Source organism: Fistularia commersonii, chromosome 22 (genome assembly GCF_037954325.1).
Source record: "Fistularia commersonii isolate RoL2024-O1a breed Wild chromosome 22, RoL_Fcom_v1.0, whole genome shotgun sequence".
NCBI classification, from domain to species: domain Eukaryota; kingdom Metazoa; phylum Chordata; class Actinopteri; order Syngnathiformes; family Fistulariidae; genus Fistularia; species Fistularia commersonii.
The window spans coordinates 11,546,841-11,561,795 of NC_141305.1; the positions used below are offsets into that span (position 1 = coordinate 11,546,841).

The window sequence follows — 14,955 nt, forward strand, 5'->3', positions numbered from 1 at the left end:
GATAATAGAATTAAAGAAATACATTTTCCTGGCAAGTTAGTGATGTTTAGCAGTTATTTATCAAAGAGACAGACATAAACAGAAATGTTTTACTCTTTGACTGACTGCAAGAAATGACATTTGAAACATCAACTCACATTAAAGGTCTTTTGTTGATTCATTTGTTTTGTCTTACTGTTTCCCCTGCACACAAGGAGTCAATCACAGGCAACAGTAATTGTTTCACCCGGACCAATTGCTTGTCAGTCACAGGGCGACATAATAGGACCCTGTCTATCATGCACACAGACAGCTTAGTCTTCTGTGAATGTACAGTAAAGCGGGACGCGAGTGAAGAACCACAAAGGGGTATACATCCCAAGAGAAACACCAAGGGTGAGATTCGAACCTGTGCATGCAGTGCACAGTGGATACACAACCTTGATCACTTGGCCACCTTGACTACTGCATGCAAGCATTTAAATTCAAGTTTCAAAGCGTTTATTGTCACATGTACAGTGTAGAAACGTGTCTCCCTGTACAATGAAATTCCTACTTTGCTGTCCGCAGTGCATTTAGATCCATGCTGATAGGAAGGGTGTAAACATTATTATAAATATGAATATGGATATTGCAATAGAACAGTGGCAGTGCAATAAGACATTTGAGTGCAGCTTGGTGTGCAACTCACAAAATGCAGGTGCAAGGATGAGTGCAATTTAATTGGCTTATAAATGGAGCCACTTAAATTAAGTAACTTATAAATAAAGATATATGTGCTGGATATATATGTGAAAAAGTGAGGTGTTCTCATAGGAGCAATTTTAAAGGTGACTTAATTGTTCCTCAAAGGCATTCAAATATGGGGAAAAATACAAGATAAAGATTAATATGATTGCTGTTTTTAGCAGAAAAGGAAGCCATGTTTGTCTCCAAAAGCATGTTTATTTTTTTCATTAAAAGTTCAGAATACATGTAAAAATGAAATAGTTCTTAAATGAGTATGCTTGGCAGAACCGTCTACGATCTGTGGATTACCCTTTCATTTTTTTTTTTTTTTTTTTTTTTAATGACTTGGACGCTTCAGGTTTCCATGTCACACACATGTATTTCTGAATGGCAGCCAAGGATTTCCCTCAACGGACGTCAGTCACTTTCAGTGAGGGTGGAAAACACACTCACACCTTGATTAAAAAACAGCTTTTCCTCCTGTGCAGACTTTATGTCACGTGTGAAACTCAAGTATTCAGGTTCCTCATTCAGAGCAGATGCTTTTCTGAAGAAAAGGCCTCTTTGTGCGATCCTGCTGACAACTAGTTTTTTGCTTGTTCCATTTAAGTTTGCTGGTTTCTTGCTATGACAAATTCTTATGACAAAAGCACAACAACATGGTTACTAATAAATACAACAAATATGCAGAAGGGTTTAAAAACAGCTGTATTGACTTTCTCTCTCAGTCCCTCATAACAGAGCTGAACTTTGAGAGATCAGATTTGACAATTTCAGATCCACCTGTAAATTATTCCATGGAGAGGAAGCAGCATTTATATAGCTTTTTTTTCTTCTTTCTCAAGTTATGTTGAAACTATTAGACCATTTTGGCCTTATTGATTTTCAGTTCTACACATAAAGGTAGAGAGATAAGGAGGAACTAGCCTGAAAATTGTTTTCTATACAAAATGCGGCCGATGGCAAAGTACATAGAGAGAAAGATTACCGTTTAACAGTCACATATAAAATATAATAAAATGCACAATTTTCACATTAAATGCTCACTGCACAGTCTGATTTTTTGAGGTATCGATCAGAGACATTCAAAAACAACAGGCACCATAACCCCCGGAGGTAAATTAAAAAAAAAACAGTAGCTTATAACAAGCAATTTCTTGTTTTCCTGGTAAAATTTGATTTGATTCCCCTCAGCTTGGAGAAAAGGTTTTCAATGTGTTTGAATGATTGGTTCATGATTGGAATGAATGAAATGAACCAGAGTTCTGGTTAATGTAAAGGACGGACAGCGGATGACTGTGTCATCTGCACAAATATAATAGGAAGCATTTGAAAAAGCATCAAAACATCATTTACAATGAAAATAAGAGTATAAGTTCAACATTTAAACAAAGGAATTATATTTCCCTTTTTTCTGAGAACTCAAACCCTCAGAATCCCCTCAGACTGATGGACGAGGAGTTAAAGCAAAAACTTCTATTGCTACATACAGTACATGCCCTGTTCTTAGAGTCATAGTCATGCCAAGATAGTGTGAAGATGGACAGTGTGGTCATTGTGAATACATGCCTCCACAATCTAAGAGGATAGAGATGTTTCTCGTGATTTATGGGCAACTAGAAGGATATAAAATGTATAAATACTGAATAGAATTGGAAGAGGACATGAGGCTAGTTTTTGTGAGAGAAGAAGATTGAGAGGATTGGGTTAGATGAAGGCAGATGATTTGCTGAGGCAACCCCTGAAGGGAACAGCCAAAAAGAAAATAGCAAAAGACATGTAACAACACATCTCTATCCACAATAATCAGTGGGGGAAATCTGACTGAGTGGCAGCAATCTCTGAGATTTTAAGTTTTTCCTTATGTTCCTTCATTTTAATGGAGCACTAAAAAAACAAACACCAAAGTGAGAGGGAGGCACCAAGGGTATAAAAAATGGTTATGTAGTGGCAGCATTGAAGCACTAGGTGATTTTAAGTAATATTTGTGCTTTGGTGTGGTAGACTGAGGAGAGAAAATATAAAAACAGAATTCCAGCACTCCATCATTGATAATAATTGGATTAAATCTAGTGTTTGGCCTTTAAAATGTTCTCATTTGACAATCTTGGTAGATGCCGTTGAGGAAAGAGCTCAATCCTGACACACTAAAGGATGTGACAGAAGGGCTCAGGCTCAGGCACGGGTGTCCTCCGACTCTCCTGCTCTGTCGAGTCCAAAAGTGCATCTCTAGACAAAGAAGAAAACACATGTTTCAGGCACAAAACAGCAGTGCAAAATCTATCAAAAGTAAACATCATACAAAATGCTCCGTTATCAACAGACCTATCAAGTCTATCATGACCTATGAAAATACAGTTTTGAAGGTTTTTCTGTTTTTGCAACCGGGTGACAGAGTACTTTTTTTCTAAAATCTCTGACAGCAACAGGGATTAGTCTGGACCACGTCCATCTGTTGATTGGCTTCAAGCGACCCTATGTGCCGATCATTGATTATTTCAGCAGCGATGTCATCACTGTAGGAAGTCGCCCATCGGTGGCCGAGAAAAGCTATGCGGCAGTCAGTGTTGCCGTACCTGTTCAGTGAGTGCTGAGAGAATCCAAACAGGCCATACAAGTAAGCCTGTGCCCTGAGTAGATGGATTGCCTTGTCGAAGGCTTGCACTAACCGAGGGAAGTCATATAGGTGGACCTCAAGGTTGGAGATCAAGAAGATCTCCTGATCCTGGAAACCTTGCTGCTGTAGACCTGCATCGCAAGGACAATTCAGTCATATGATGGATGGTGTGTCTTTGCTAAAGTAAAGAAGCTGTATTGGCTTGCTGAATTTTAGGTGACTTTTGCTAATTTATAGGTCCTTTTCATCTCTTTTCTGGGAACTGCATGTCGTGGATGTTTGTTGCAACTAATTATTCACTAATCCATTATCAATACCACTGATTCTGCTATTAAGTAGGAGGTAAGGTTTAAAGGTTCCCTCTGTGCTGCTTGCACAGCAATTCTATGCTGCGCATGAAAAAAATCCAAGCTGAACTGTAAATAAAATAAATGTGTTTAATTTATTTACAGTTCAGATTTGCTGTCCGCGGAGAACGCTGGAGCAGAGCGCGATTGCGCAAAGGCGCGGCTTAGCGGAAACATTGGTCACCTGTCTATCAGAGGGCGACGTGACATCCAACCAATCACTCTCACTCAAACCTATGGACATTTAATTCAATTTATTGACTGACTATTTTTGAATTTTTTTGACTCTCCTTTGGGTGGTTAGGGGAGAACCTGGAGAGACCATGCAGGCAACAGAGGAATATCAAACCATATCATGTTTTGTTGTTTTTTTTGTAAATAAAACTCAAATCAAAATGTAGCCATTACAATTGTCCGGCTAAACGACGGTACACTTTTCAGTTTGCTTGAGATCACATCACAAGTCATGTTTACATTTTTCTGCTACGGGTTCAACATTTACTCCTAGATCGTGATATAACGGGAACGAACATAAAAGACCCACCTTGAACACAAGACCTCCGGATTGTGTCCAGAGTCACATGTGGGTTGAAGTTCCTCTGACTGGCAGCCTGGTCGCGCATGTTGTGGTCAATCTTGGATCGAACAAAGAAGAACTTCTTCCCCATGCTCCTGATGGCTCTTGCCAGCCTCACATCATTCTCTCTGAAGCGCGTGTCAGAGATGATGACGAAGAAATCGAATCTCCGGAATTCAACAAGGCTGAAGTAGTTGTTGGCCGGGAACATGGTAGTTCCTATACCTGGCAGGTCCCACAGGATGACATTTTGGTAGGAGGGGTGGGGGTAGGGTGTGACCTGCACTGTGGTTTCTATCACTCCAGTGGGGGCAGCACCCACATCCCTGTTGCTGATACCTCTGATGGCATTCACAAAGGTGGATTTACCAGAACCCGTCTCTCCAGTGATGCCAATATTTATTGAAATGTTGTTTAAATCCATCCTGCAGTGGCCAGCAATGTTGGGATTCTTTCTGTTGACTCAGTCTTCCAGCAGATGATAATCTGCAGACTTGAATCACATAGAACAGGGCATTAATCACAGATTCTTACAGTAACAAAAGAGTACATCTACTCCCTTATATAGTCATGCATACTTGCTATTTGAATATGTAGTTTAGCCTCTGACCTGTAGCTCTGCTAATTCATTCATACAAAAATATTTCTTTGACTTGAGTATTAACGATACAAAAAAACGTATACAAATCAAATATGATTTAATTTTCATGTTAGAATTCTAAAGTCAAGAGGAAAGAAATAAAGCAAACAATCTGAAAATTTGAAATCTTATCCCACATTGGCCTGAAACAAATGTAGAATTTTCTAAGCAAATCCTAGAAAACACATAGGGCCACTTTCCCATTCAGGGATTAAACAAAACCAGGACTAAAATAATCTGTTTCACCTTGATCCAAACTAATTCGATGGTATGCTGAGATATTTCTTAACTTCAGATGAAGTAGCTCCAGACTACGAGGTCTGAGACAAAGGTCAAGATCAAGAACAACTTGGATTATTAGTGAGAAGCAAAAAAAAAATCTGATGAACAATGTTTTCACACGATAAAAGGGAGGGGGGGGGGGTTCCTTTGAAAACATGGGATGGAATATTTCAATAAAATCTTTAGCATTCTTTAAACAAGAGTTAGACCCCTGATTCAGGGCAGAGAAAGGACAAAAAAACTTGAGTGACAGTGAGGACACCTGGAAAAAATCAACTTGACACTAACAGCGTAATTCGACCATTGAAACAAAAAAAGATTTATTCATTATGTATGGGGGCCTGGCGGTACGAATAACTCACTTTCAAGTGTGTTTTTTCATATGAAACAACTGCTAATATAATTCCTATATTGCCATTCACCATTCAACGGTCCTGTGGAAAAGCATTAAAATCTAGCTGGAAAAAAACAACTGCTATGACTTGCAGGGAGCATTTTGAGACAGGTGGGGAACCTCCAGTTAGACACTACCTTAGAGACTTTCTGATAGGTAAAATTGAAAGCCAACAAATCTTGAAAATGAAATCTGTCCCCGATGATGACCATCTGCGTAGTTAAGATGGATAAGCCCAGCGCACCTGCAGCAGCCAATACATCCCACCCAGGCAGTTGGACAGGAGGGAAAAGGCCACAGATGAAGGCAATGGTACCATGCATTTTCATGGAAACAATTAAGGCTTTCTCTTCAAACATCAAGTAAAAGAAAAACAATCTGATAATGGAACTCACAGCATCCTAACTTTGCTCTCATTATGAGAAGTCCATGTGAGAAAATAGATAGATCCAGTGCATAACGTGTTTATTGCATGTGCCTTTGCAAGTGTAAGGAAAAACATATATATAACCAGGTGGTAGATGGTAATAATTAACAATTATCATTAATAATTCACAAATAATAACTGCTGCATTTTTTATGTTGGACAGCAGGGGGCACATTAGCGATGGCGTGATCTTGCCATTTTGGTATTTCGGGGTCAGAGTGAAAAGTCAGGAAGTTCGGACTTGGTCAGACGATAGCCACAGACAGAGATGTGAGACAAATTAATAATCCTGCAAGGGGACTTACTGATAAAAATGTAGACTTTGTGGTTAAATGTGATGTTGTTTACTGTAAAAAGCCACTTTCTGTTTGTTTAATTTGGACAGGATTGCTGATGGTAAAAAAAAAAAACTGTCTGTATGCCGGCAAAGCAAAGCCAGCTTCTTTTCCTGTGACTTTTGCAGAGTCTCAATGTATTTAGATGCTGCTTGCTTTGCAGACTTGAGCAATTTCCCTGACACCTGACACTTCAAGCTCATAGCACTCAGTGTCAATGAATTTGTTGACTTTACAGTACATCAAGTTCACAAGAGTTTGTTCCAGTTTTGGTGTGATGCACCAAACTGAATGTTTAGCCGCTGATGAAATTTGCCAAGATTTGGTCTCTCACTGGAAAGTTTTTCTTTTTCTTCTATTTTTTAGAAGCTCCTGACATAGAATGCTCTGAAGAATTGATTTGTCTTGTCAGTCGGGAGTGCTTCCTCAGTTATTAAGTGCCTCCTTGTCAATAACCCAACAAAAAGCTCTTCATCTGAGCAGTGAATTTCAGGGTTGCTCACATCTATCTCCTACTCTCTAAACACCTTTAGCACTATAAATCTGCTTGCTATGTCATGCAGGAACACCTTCTTTTGAAAAATCTGTCAAAACACTGTGTGACATTGTGGAGAAGACAAGTGTAGATTTTCACAATTGGGTCTGTCAGCCTCTTCTCAATATCACATGACTTCTGTTTGTCACTATGTGAGTCATGAAACTGTTTAAATTCCTCTCTTCTTTTTTAACTTTTCTCAAAGGAGTAGTTGATGTCAATTATCAATTCTGCAGGTGACATTGAGAGCTCTTTAGCAGCAGTTTTGGCACGTATGTTTACCAAGTGACTCAGATAGCCAAAACTAAATATAAATGAGGGGCCTGTGCTTTCAGTCTTGGTGAGACAGGGTTGTTTTTGCCAATCATGACATTGCAATTGTTACTGCTGAATCCTATGCAATTAGACCATTCAATGCCTTTTTCATGCATGGATGATGCAATGAAGTTTATGTATTTTCAGCTTTGGCATTTGCCAAATCTTAACTGTCTCCTTACCCTGTGCTTCACTGTCGTACTTAACTTAAATAACACATTCTTCCTCACACATGATGACATTGCTTTCATCAACCAAAATACTGTGCAGCCTTTTTTCTATGCAGATTTATTTGTACATGTCCTCTGAACATTCAGGTTCCAGCGCCAAGTTCATCATGGCTGTTGTCTTAGTGGAGGAGCAGGCATTGGTTTTTTGCTATTTCTGAGTCTAGAAGTATCTTCCTGAACAACTTGCCAGTGATCTTACACACATTGTGTTCAACAGCGAAAGATGTGAAATACACCTTAGCGGTAGTGACCTTCACAGTGAAGGTTTGCTTTTCTGCTGAAAAGAACTGAGATATGAGCTTAGCCTCCCTAATATGATGTGCTCCCTAAAATATATGAAAGCAGATAATTATCATTTCTACATTCTACATAATTTCTACGATTGTTTCTGAATTAATTTATTAATTTATCAGCACACAAAATTAGTGGGGGTGGGGGTGTTATAACATATCCATTCATGTATTACATTTTTTTTTTAAAAGGGTGGGTGGGTAGGAAGGAATATAGATAGATACCATTTATATGAACAGCTTATTATTAATACTTAACTAAAATTTTCAATAAGTTTTGTTTCGTTTCATGGTATAGACCTAAATAGACCTAAAAATCCATACATATATTACATTTTTTTAAAAAGGGTGGGTGGGTAGGTAGGAATGTAGATAGATACCATTTATATGAACTGCTTATTATTAATATTTTACGAAAATGTTCAATAAGTTTTGTTTTGTTTCATGGTATAGTCCTTAATGAAATCCACATGATGACACTAATTAGACTTACCTCAAAATGTCTTTTGCCATAATTTAAGCCGCCGAGGGCAATGCTGAAATCTCTGTTACAAACAGTACATATTGTTATTGTTTTTCACCCCTATGAAACAGGGATATGCTTTCATGCAATCTGAGGTGAAGTGGGTTTCATATTTTGTTTTTTGTTTTTCTTCTGCTCTCAGTCTAGTTTCCAGCACTCGTTCCCATTACTTTATTGCATGGTTCATCAAATGTATCCCTCTACAGTTACAATATATTCTGCATATCCTCCTTATTCTTAAAAATGGACACAATCACACTTCTTCTCCATTCTTCACTCTCTAAGACCTGTTGAATAATCTAGCCAGAAATTCTACAGGTATAGCATCAGAACCGACTGCCTTTCCACTCTTCGTGCTCTTCAATGCCTTCCTCATTCCACTTTTACGAATCTCTTCTACTTTCAGGTTTCTCTTATGCCCCCTTGTAAAAATGAATTGCCCAAACTTGATCAAAATGTTGGACAGACTATGAATAAATGTGAACTTACCGTGACCCCCGACTTGCTGCCTCGAACAACTTCAAGGCTTGCTATCTCTCGCTTACAGTTTACAGCTGAAGCGATAGTGACACCGGCAGCCAATGAAATCCTTCAACTTTGAGCAGCGTGACGGTGACAGCCAATCAACGTCCGTCAGGACTCCACTGGCACCGCCCTCGTCAGCGCCGGGACATCTTGAGCACCGGTTTAACAATTACAGGAAACCGAAAGTCCAACATTTTCACTTTCGATATTAACGTCACGGTCTCTGCAGACAAATCGAGCAAAGTCTAGTTCTGGGATCACCAACACGTTAACCGCGGGCACCAGATTACCCGCAAGGACCACATGAGCCGCCTTCGGGCTGGTTGTAAAATCTCAGTCATAGAACACCTATAAACACCAATGGCACCACTTGCCAGTGAGCTATTTTTTTTGTTGCTGTTCTTTTTTAATCACACTTGCATTGGTGTGAATTTGAAAATGAAATTTAAAAAATCATATTGCATGTTTTCATATTAAATTCGAGTTAGCACAACTGTTAAGTAAAATTTTTCCCAGGCTTGTACAGAGTGTTTGTTAAAAATGTTAAAAATGCTGCGGAGGTACATTGTGATTTCCTAGGACTGTTGTCGCAGGGATCATTTGAAAATGTTCAATTTAAAAAACACTGAAACATGAAAACATAGAAATAAAGTGTTGCATATTGATATCAATGTATTTCCTATCTTGTTACCATTGTCATTTTTGTGAGTAATCATTAACATGATCAGCATCTTTACACCGCTTGATATCATTAATTATTAATAGTAACATATAGTTTAAGCTAAATTGGGCAAATTAACCATTTAGAAGTGTGTATCAAACTGGTAGCTCGTCGCCTTAATCAGTACCCAGGGGGTAGACCTCGGTTATTATTATTATTATTATTATTATTATTGTGGTGTTGTTGTTGTTATTATTGCTATTGTTGTTGTTGTTGTTGTTGTTGTTGTTGTTTGTATTAACAAGAAGAATGCAATTAATTGAAGGTGCCTTTCTTGACACTCAAAAGCACCGTATAGATGTGCATACAAAGTGTACACACTAAGGAAAGAATACACACCACACAGAATACACAATAGTGAACAAATTGGTCATATTGCAGGCTCTTGTGGCGTGGCCAACAACAGCTGATTTTACCGTCACCTGGGTGGTTCCGTGACTACAACACAACCGAATGAACACTCTCAAACAGTCACTCTGGCACCACAAACTGTAACACAGGTGCCTAATACTCTTCAATGGAGTTTTTCCCATAAACTGCAAAGAGTCAGTCCACTAAACATCATCAGCGGATTCTTTTTGTGAACAAATGCAGATATAACAACTATCTTCTGCTGCTTTTCTTGCATTCCTGCGGGGGAATCTGGATCCTATCCCGGCTGTCATGAAACGTATCAGCCAGTCATTCCCAGGGTTTGAGTTCAGAGTTACTGCCATGATCCCTCGTGACATTTGCTTAACTAATTTATGTCATTTGTTTTAAATGAAGCTGCTGATACATTTATGTCTTGAATAAAACCTAACAATATCAATTCTTTAACAGCAGCAATCTTTGAGTGCAAGGGTCCAGTAATTATTCTCTATATTCACATTCACCTGTGATTTTTTTGTTTGTTTGCATTTATATCATATTTCAGCACAGTTCATATCCTTTACGCGCAGCTGTTGCAAAAGACAAATGCAATGTCAGGGACAGTGCCTGGTTCTTTTTCTCTGTTTAGATAAAATCCCAATGTGTGGGATCTCGGTTAGTCTGCGTCAGACTCTAAAGAAAATCCCGCAATCAATAAAGCTAAACTCACCTCATTCACAGCGACTTCCTTTCCCTGCAGTGTGCGCGGCTGACCATGCAAGACATCAATACTGAACGCTTCTTGAGCGTCTGATCCCAGTTAGGCTGCTAGATTGGCTGATCTCTTATTCCAAGGGTCACTATGACAATAGATCAAAAAAGGGCAGACCCTGCGTTCCATCCAGTTAATGAGGAGATATTAACGCACATTTCGCACATTCATTGTATCCAGATCTCCACGGATACCTTTATTATTTTGCAGGTTCTGACCTTTTGACCACTGTCAAAAAAAATTCTGAGATGCAAGGATATTGTTTTTCTCGTAATTCAAAAGTTATCCTGCACCACCTCTTGCCTTGCAGGGGAGTTCCCTGGTGACCGTCAACCCTGTGCTTCAAATAGAATGTTTGCGTCACCGACTGTCTTTGTAAACACACACACATATGTGTATATATACATGTATGTACACACACACACACACACACACACACACACACACACACATATGTGTATGCACATACATAGTTATAAGGTACAATTAATACAATGAAGAGAAGAGAAAATTCTGAAGCGACTCTTACTCCTTCATTTAATTTCCTCTATTAAATCTGGAAGAGAAAATGCTTGTAAATAAATTCATTGAATGATCAGGATTTATTTTTTTAATGAATAGGAAGGAAAATAAAAAAAAAAAACGTGTGTCAACCTAATCTCCAACGCTCCTCTGAAAAATACATGTGACAGTGGTTGGCTTTTTGTCTTTAACATGGCGTGTCTGTGTGTGTGTGTGTGTGTGTGTGTGTGTGTGTGTGTGTGTGTGTGTGTGTGTGTGTGTGTGTGTGGACAAAAAGCATACACAGACACAGTCATTTTCTGCTCATACTGCTCACACAGAAAAATATATCACACATAAAGCAACTATATTAATTATCAGCATTTTCAGGTTATTCAAACCCTTTCTTGAGTTTTACGTTTGTAGTTTGGTGTGGTTGTTTTTATCCAACAGTCACAATTCTGACAAATATTAGCAAATTAAATGAAAATACTACACACAAAAAAGTAATCGTATTCATCAAAGTCCTATATTAGTAGAAACAGAACACAATTGATCTACAACAGGGGTGGGCAAGCTACGGCCTGCGGGCCACATCCGGCCCGTTGGCCTTTTTAATCCGGCCCGCCAAAGGTTGTTACAGAATTCATTCTTGATGTGAATGGTTGAATGATTGGATCAATGAATGTGGGAGCTCAAACAGGAGAGTATTTCTTTTTTGGAGCTACTTGAGAGTTTTCCTGAGCTGAATGACACAGATTGGCTTTGTGATGTAGCCTTTACTGTGGACATACTGACACACATGAATGAGCTGCATGTGAAGCTGCAAGGGAAAAACTGGTTTGTGCATGAAATGCAAGCAAACATCAGAGCCTTCAAAACTAAGCTGGTTTTATTTTCAAAGCAAATGTCAGACAAGTCCGATATGTACAATTAACGAACGCGTTTTCAAATTCTATCAGTCAATGCGGCCCCTGAGCCAAAAAGTTTGCCCACCCCTGATCTATAAGCATCTTATCATAGGAGCTATTTTTTTGCACAGATGTCGCCTCTCCTCCACGCTTCTCGCCTCCGCGTGGGTTTCCCGTTTCGCTCCTTGCCAGGGCTCGACAGTTTCCTCAGCAGCTCTGCAAAGGACACACAAAAGCATCCTTATTCTAGATGATTTTTGGGGAAAGAATAATATCCCAGAGATTTTTTTTCTGCAGATACAATAGTTAAAGTTCACACGCAATTAATTGGAAGTAATATATTCAATTAGTTGATGAATAAGATGCTGGGAGTATCTAAAAATATTCATTGGTATGCAGAGCTGTTATTCTACAGTACATCTAACATTATACACCCTGACAACTTCCATTAAACCACATGTTAATGTCCAAGTCAACAATAATAGATGTTAAAGAATGGTCGATATGATCTTATTTCACACCTAAATATATATATAGTATTTGCTGTGTACTACTACATGTAGTACATGCTATGTAACTGGTCAGCAGAATAAATCAGTCAGGCTCTGTTGAGTGATCACTTACCTGTCAATTCAGGGTGGCTGTTACTGAAGTTGTTCAGGAGAGAAATGTACTTCCGACCTCCAGCATCACTTCCTAAACACACCCAGATGTGAGCTGAACTGCGAGAAAATCGGCTTCATACTTGAGACTCAACATCTTTGTCTTTCAGCAGCGTCATCCAAAATGAATTCTACAAATCTGCTGTTTGGATAAATTTGTGTAAATGTGCGCGGTACTGTGGACTGACGGCAGACTCGCAGCAAGACGTAGTGCTGCCTCTCGGCCAGCGAGCTGCTGGCCAGCTCCTCGCTGTGTTGCTTGGCCTCCAGGTTCATCACCAGCCCCTTGCTGTCCATGAGGTCCACACACTCTGAGGAACAAGCAGCAGACCACCACAAACCACCACATCATTTGAACATAGGAGACTTTTACATTCTATTGTGTGTATTTTGTGAACCGCTGTTGGAAACAGTCGTTTTCGATACATCGCTACGCAATTAATTATGTGACAGTTGTGTGTCATTATCAAGCCGGAGGGACAGCAGCATTCCAGACTTCTATATACTTCCCAGAAGTATATAGAAATAACAAGAAATTTTGGCAGAAATAACAAAAGGTGAAATTGTATAAAACTCAACACCCTAATCTTGTTTTTGAATGTAAAGTATGAAAATATAATGTTGATTCTTCATGTTAAAAGGGCTCTTTGAATGTCCCGCTCACAAAACTGACAAAAACCATCTCCATCAGATTTGATTTTATAATCAGATTATTTTGGATCCAAAGTGCAAAGTGCCTGATTTCAGATTCTGCCATGTGAAACGTTTCTGGAAAGCTTTCCAGAAAGTTGATGAGTACCTTTGACATCCATGCCGCTCCTCTCCTTTAAGTTATGGATGAAGTGCAAGAGTTTACAGTTGAGATTAAACATTTCCATTTTGCTGTCTGTCAAGAAAAGTGATTCATGTAAATATGATGTAGAACAAAGCAGTTATTTATCACAGCAAAGGTGCGATACAACTTCAAAGAGATAATTCGAGAATCCCAGATAAAATCTTCACAAACCAGGTTGGGTCACATCAAAAGCTAACAAAAACTCAACTGACCTCCGAACAGGACGGTGACGAACATCGTTCCTCCTGATCTTCTCCCTGCAGCGGTTGGATCTGACCGGTAACTTCAGGCATCCGTTGATGCCAGAGTCCCGGAGCCGCAAACTTTGACAGAGTGCAGGGGCAACAATGGAGGCCGTTAAAAGCCTGTCGTCATCAACACAAAAACTCAGCCCTTTCACAAAGCTGAGAGCCTGTAAATGAGGGGATGGGGGACCGCTGTTTCTCGTATCCATGGAATCCGGACACACAGACGGACTGGCAGAGACGTCTAGACTTTACAGGATAACTTATTGTTTCCCGCCAAAGACTGGAAGCTGCTCTCTGAACTAAAAGACAGAAGTAGAACGCCATCCAGTAACTGAGACCAAAGTTTAATTTGCAAGAAAAACTTTGTAGAGCTCTAATGCTTGTGACCAGAAGGTCCATCTTCAAGCGGAGGTATTATATGCAATACAAAATGCAAAATGCAATACATATATATATATACATATATATATGTATTGCATTTTTCCTGTTCTTTGCATGTAAGCTGTGAAAAAGAGAAATATGAAATAGATCATTCAAATTAAAAATTAAATAAAAATCCAAATGGCTTAAAATGCAAGATCTAATGAGGCATATTTGCATCTGAAGTTTATGCTGATATGGAAATAATAATTATTGGCTTATAGCAGTGGTGGACTGTCAGGGCCTACAAGGCCTTCTCTGCTGGCCTAGAAAAGTATCCGAATCACAGATGTTAATAATATTTTGTCCATTAATACTTATTAAATTATTTCAAATGGTCTGTTCTCTTCCTTTCATAGCTTTTCCCCTGGATGTGCCACTTTCAGACATGCATTTTCATATTAAAGCATTTAACCAATCACATTTCAGCCATCATCTGTTGCCAGGCAGGGTCAAAGTCAAAGAAATCTGACGGGGGGATGCACAATCAGTTCTGCTAACCCTTTACACAAAAAAATAAGTGTTGATGATGCTGTTGCTTCAACCAATCAGATTTGAGTTGGCAACATCAAAGCCTTCTAGCAGGCTAAAGCAACGTCAACGTATTCACACTGGATAGTCAGAGAGCGGACTATTGTATTAGCAAGGAGAAGTGTACTAGCGAGCTACGAGTGGAGCAGATCATCAGGGTTGCAGACGGCACCACAGCGGTGAGACTCATCCGATGAGGAAGGCGATGAGGAAGGATGTTAAATACCTGGAGGGTTTGCGCAGAGACAACAACATGGT

The 14,955-nt window shown here is 39.2% G+C and overlaps 2 protein-coding genes across 2 annotated transcripts; both read right to left on the reverse strand.

Annotated features, from left to right (window-relative positions):
• Window positions 1-850: 850 nt before the first annotated feature.
• On the reverse strand, window positions 851-8,742 carry LOC147221710 (T-cell-specific guanine nucleotide triphosphate-binding protein 2-like). Its single transcript, XM_086169728.1, has 4 exons — window positions 8,710-8,742; window positions 4,217-4,742; window positions 3,285-3,456; window positions 851-2,937 (listed from the first exon to the last, which is right to left on the reverse strand). Exons 2-4 carry the CDS (start codon window positions 4,671-4,673, stop codon window positions 2,856-2,858), a joined length of 711 nt encoding a protein of 236 aa, XP_086025854.1. The 5' UTR covers window positions 4,674-4,742; window positions 8,710-8,742; the 3' UTR covers window positions 851-2,855.
• A 2,451-nt stretch (window positions 8,743-11,193) lies between these two features.
• Window positions 11,194-13,811, reverse strand: c8h22orf15 (chromosome 8 C22orf15 homolog). The gene is made up of 5 exons (XM_086169838.1): window positions 13,711-13,811; window positions 13,463-13,549; window positions 12,852-12,974; window positions 12,626-12,697; window positions 11,194-12,217 (listed from the first exon to the last, which is right to left on the reverse strand). Exons 1-5 carry the CDS (start codon window positions 13,733-13,735, stop codon window positions 12,117-12,119), a joined length of 408 nt encoding a protein of 135 aa, XP_086025964.1. The 5' UTR covers window positions 13,736-13,811; the 3' UTR covers window positions 11,194-12,116.
• Window positions 13,812-14,955: the final 1,144 nt, after the last annotated feature.

What these genes read in the sequence shown, in the direction of transcription:
- c8h22orf15 (XM_086169838.1), bottom strand. Translation starts at nt 13,735, where the DNA reads ATGTTCGTCACCGTCCTGTTCGGAG. An exon ending in CGTCACCGTCCTGTTCGGAG is followed by an intron (nt 13,550 to 13,710) that starts GTCAGTTGAGTT and finishes TTTTCTTGACAG; the next exon opens with ACAGCAAAATGGAAATGTTT. An exon ending in GAGCGGCATGGATGTCAAAG is followed by an intron (nt 12,975 to 13,462) that starts GTACTCATCAAC and finishes CTTGTTCCTCAG; the next exon opens with AGTGTGTGGACCTCATGGAC.
- LOC147221710 (XM_086169728.1), bottom strand. Translation starts at nt 4,673, where the DNA reads ATGGATTTAAACAACATTTCAATAAATATTGGCATCACTGGAGAGACG. An exon ending in CCGGAGGTCTTGTGTTCAAG is followed by an intron (nt 3,457 to 4,216) that starts GTGGGTCTTTTA and finishes CTTGCGATGCAG; the next exon opens with GTCTACAGCAGCAAGGTTTC. An exon ending in TCTCAGCACTCACTGAACAG is followed by an intron (nt 2,938 to 3,284) that starts GTACGGCAACAC and finishes TTCTTTGTCTAG; the next exon opens with AGATGCACTTTTGGACTCGA.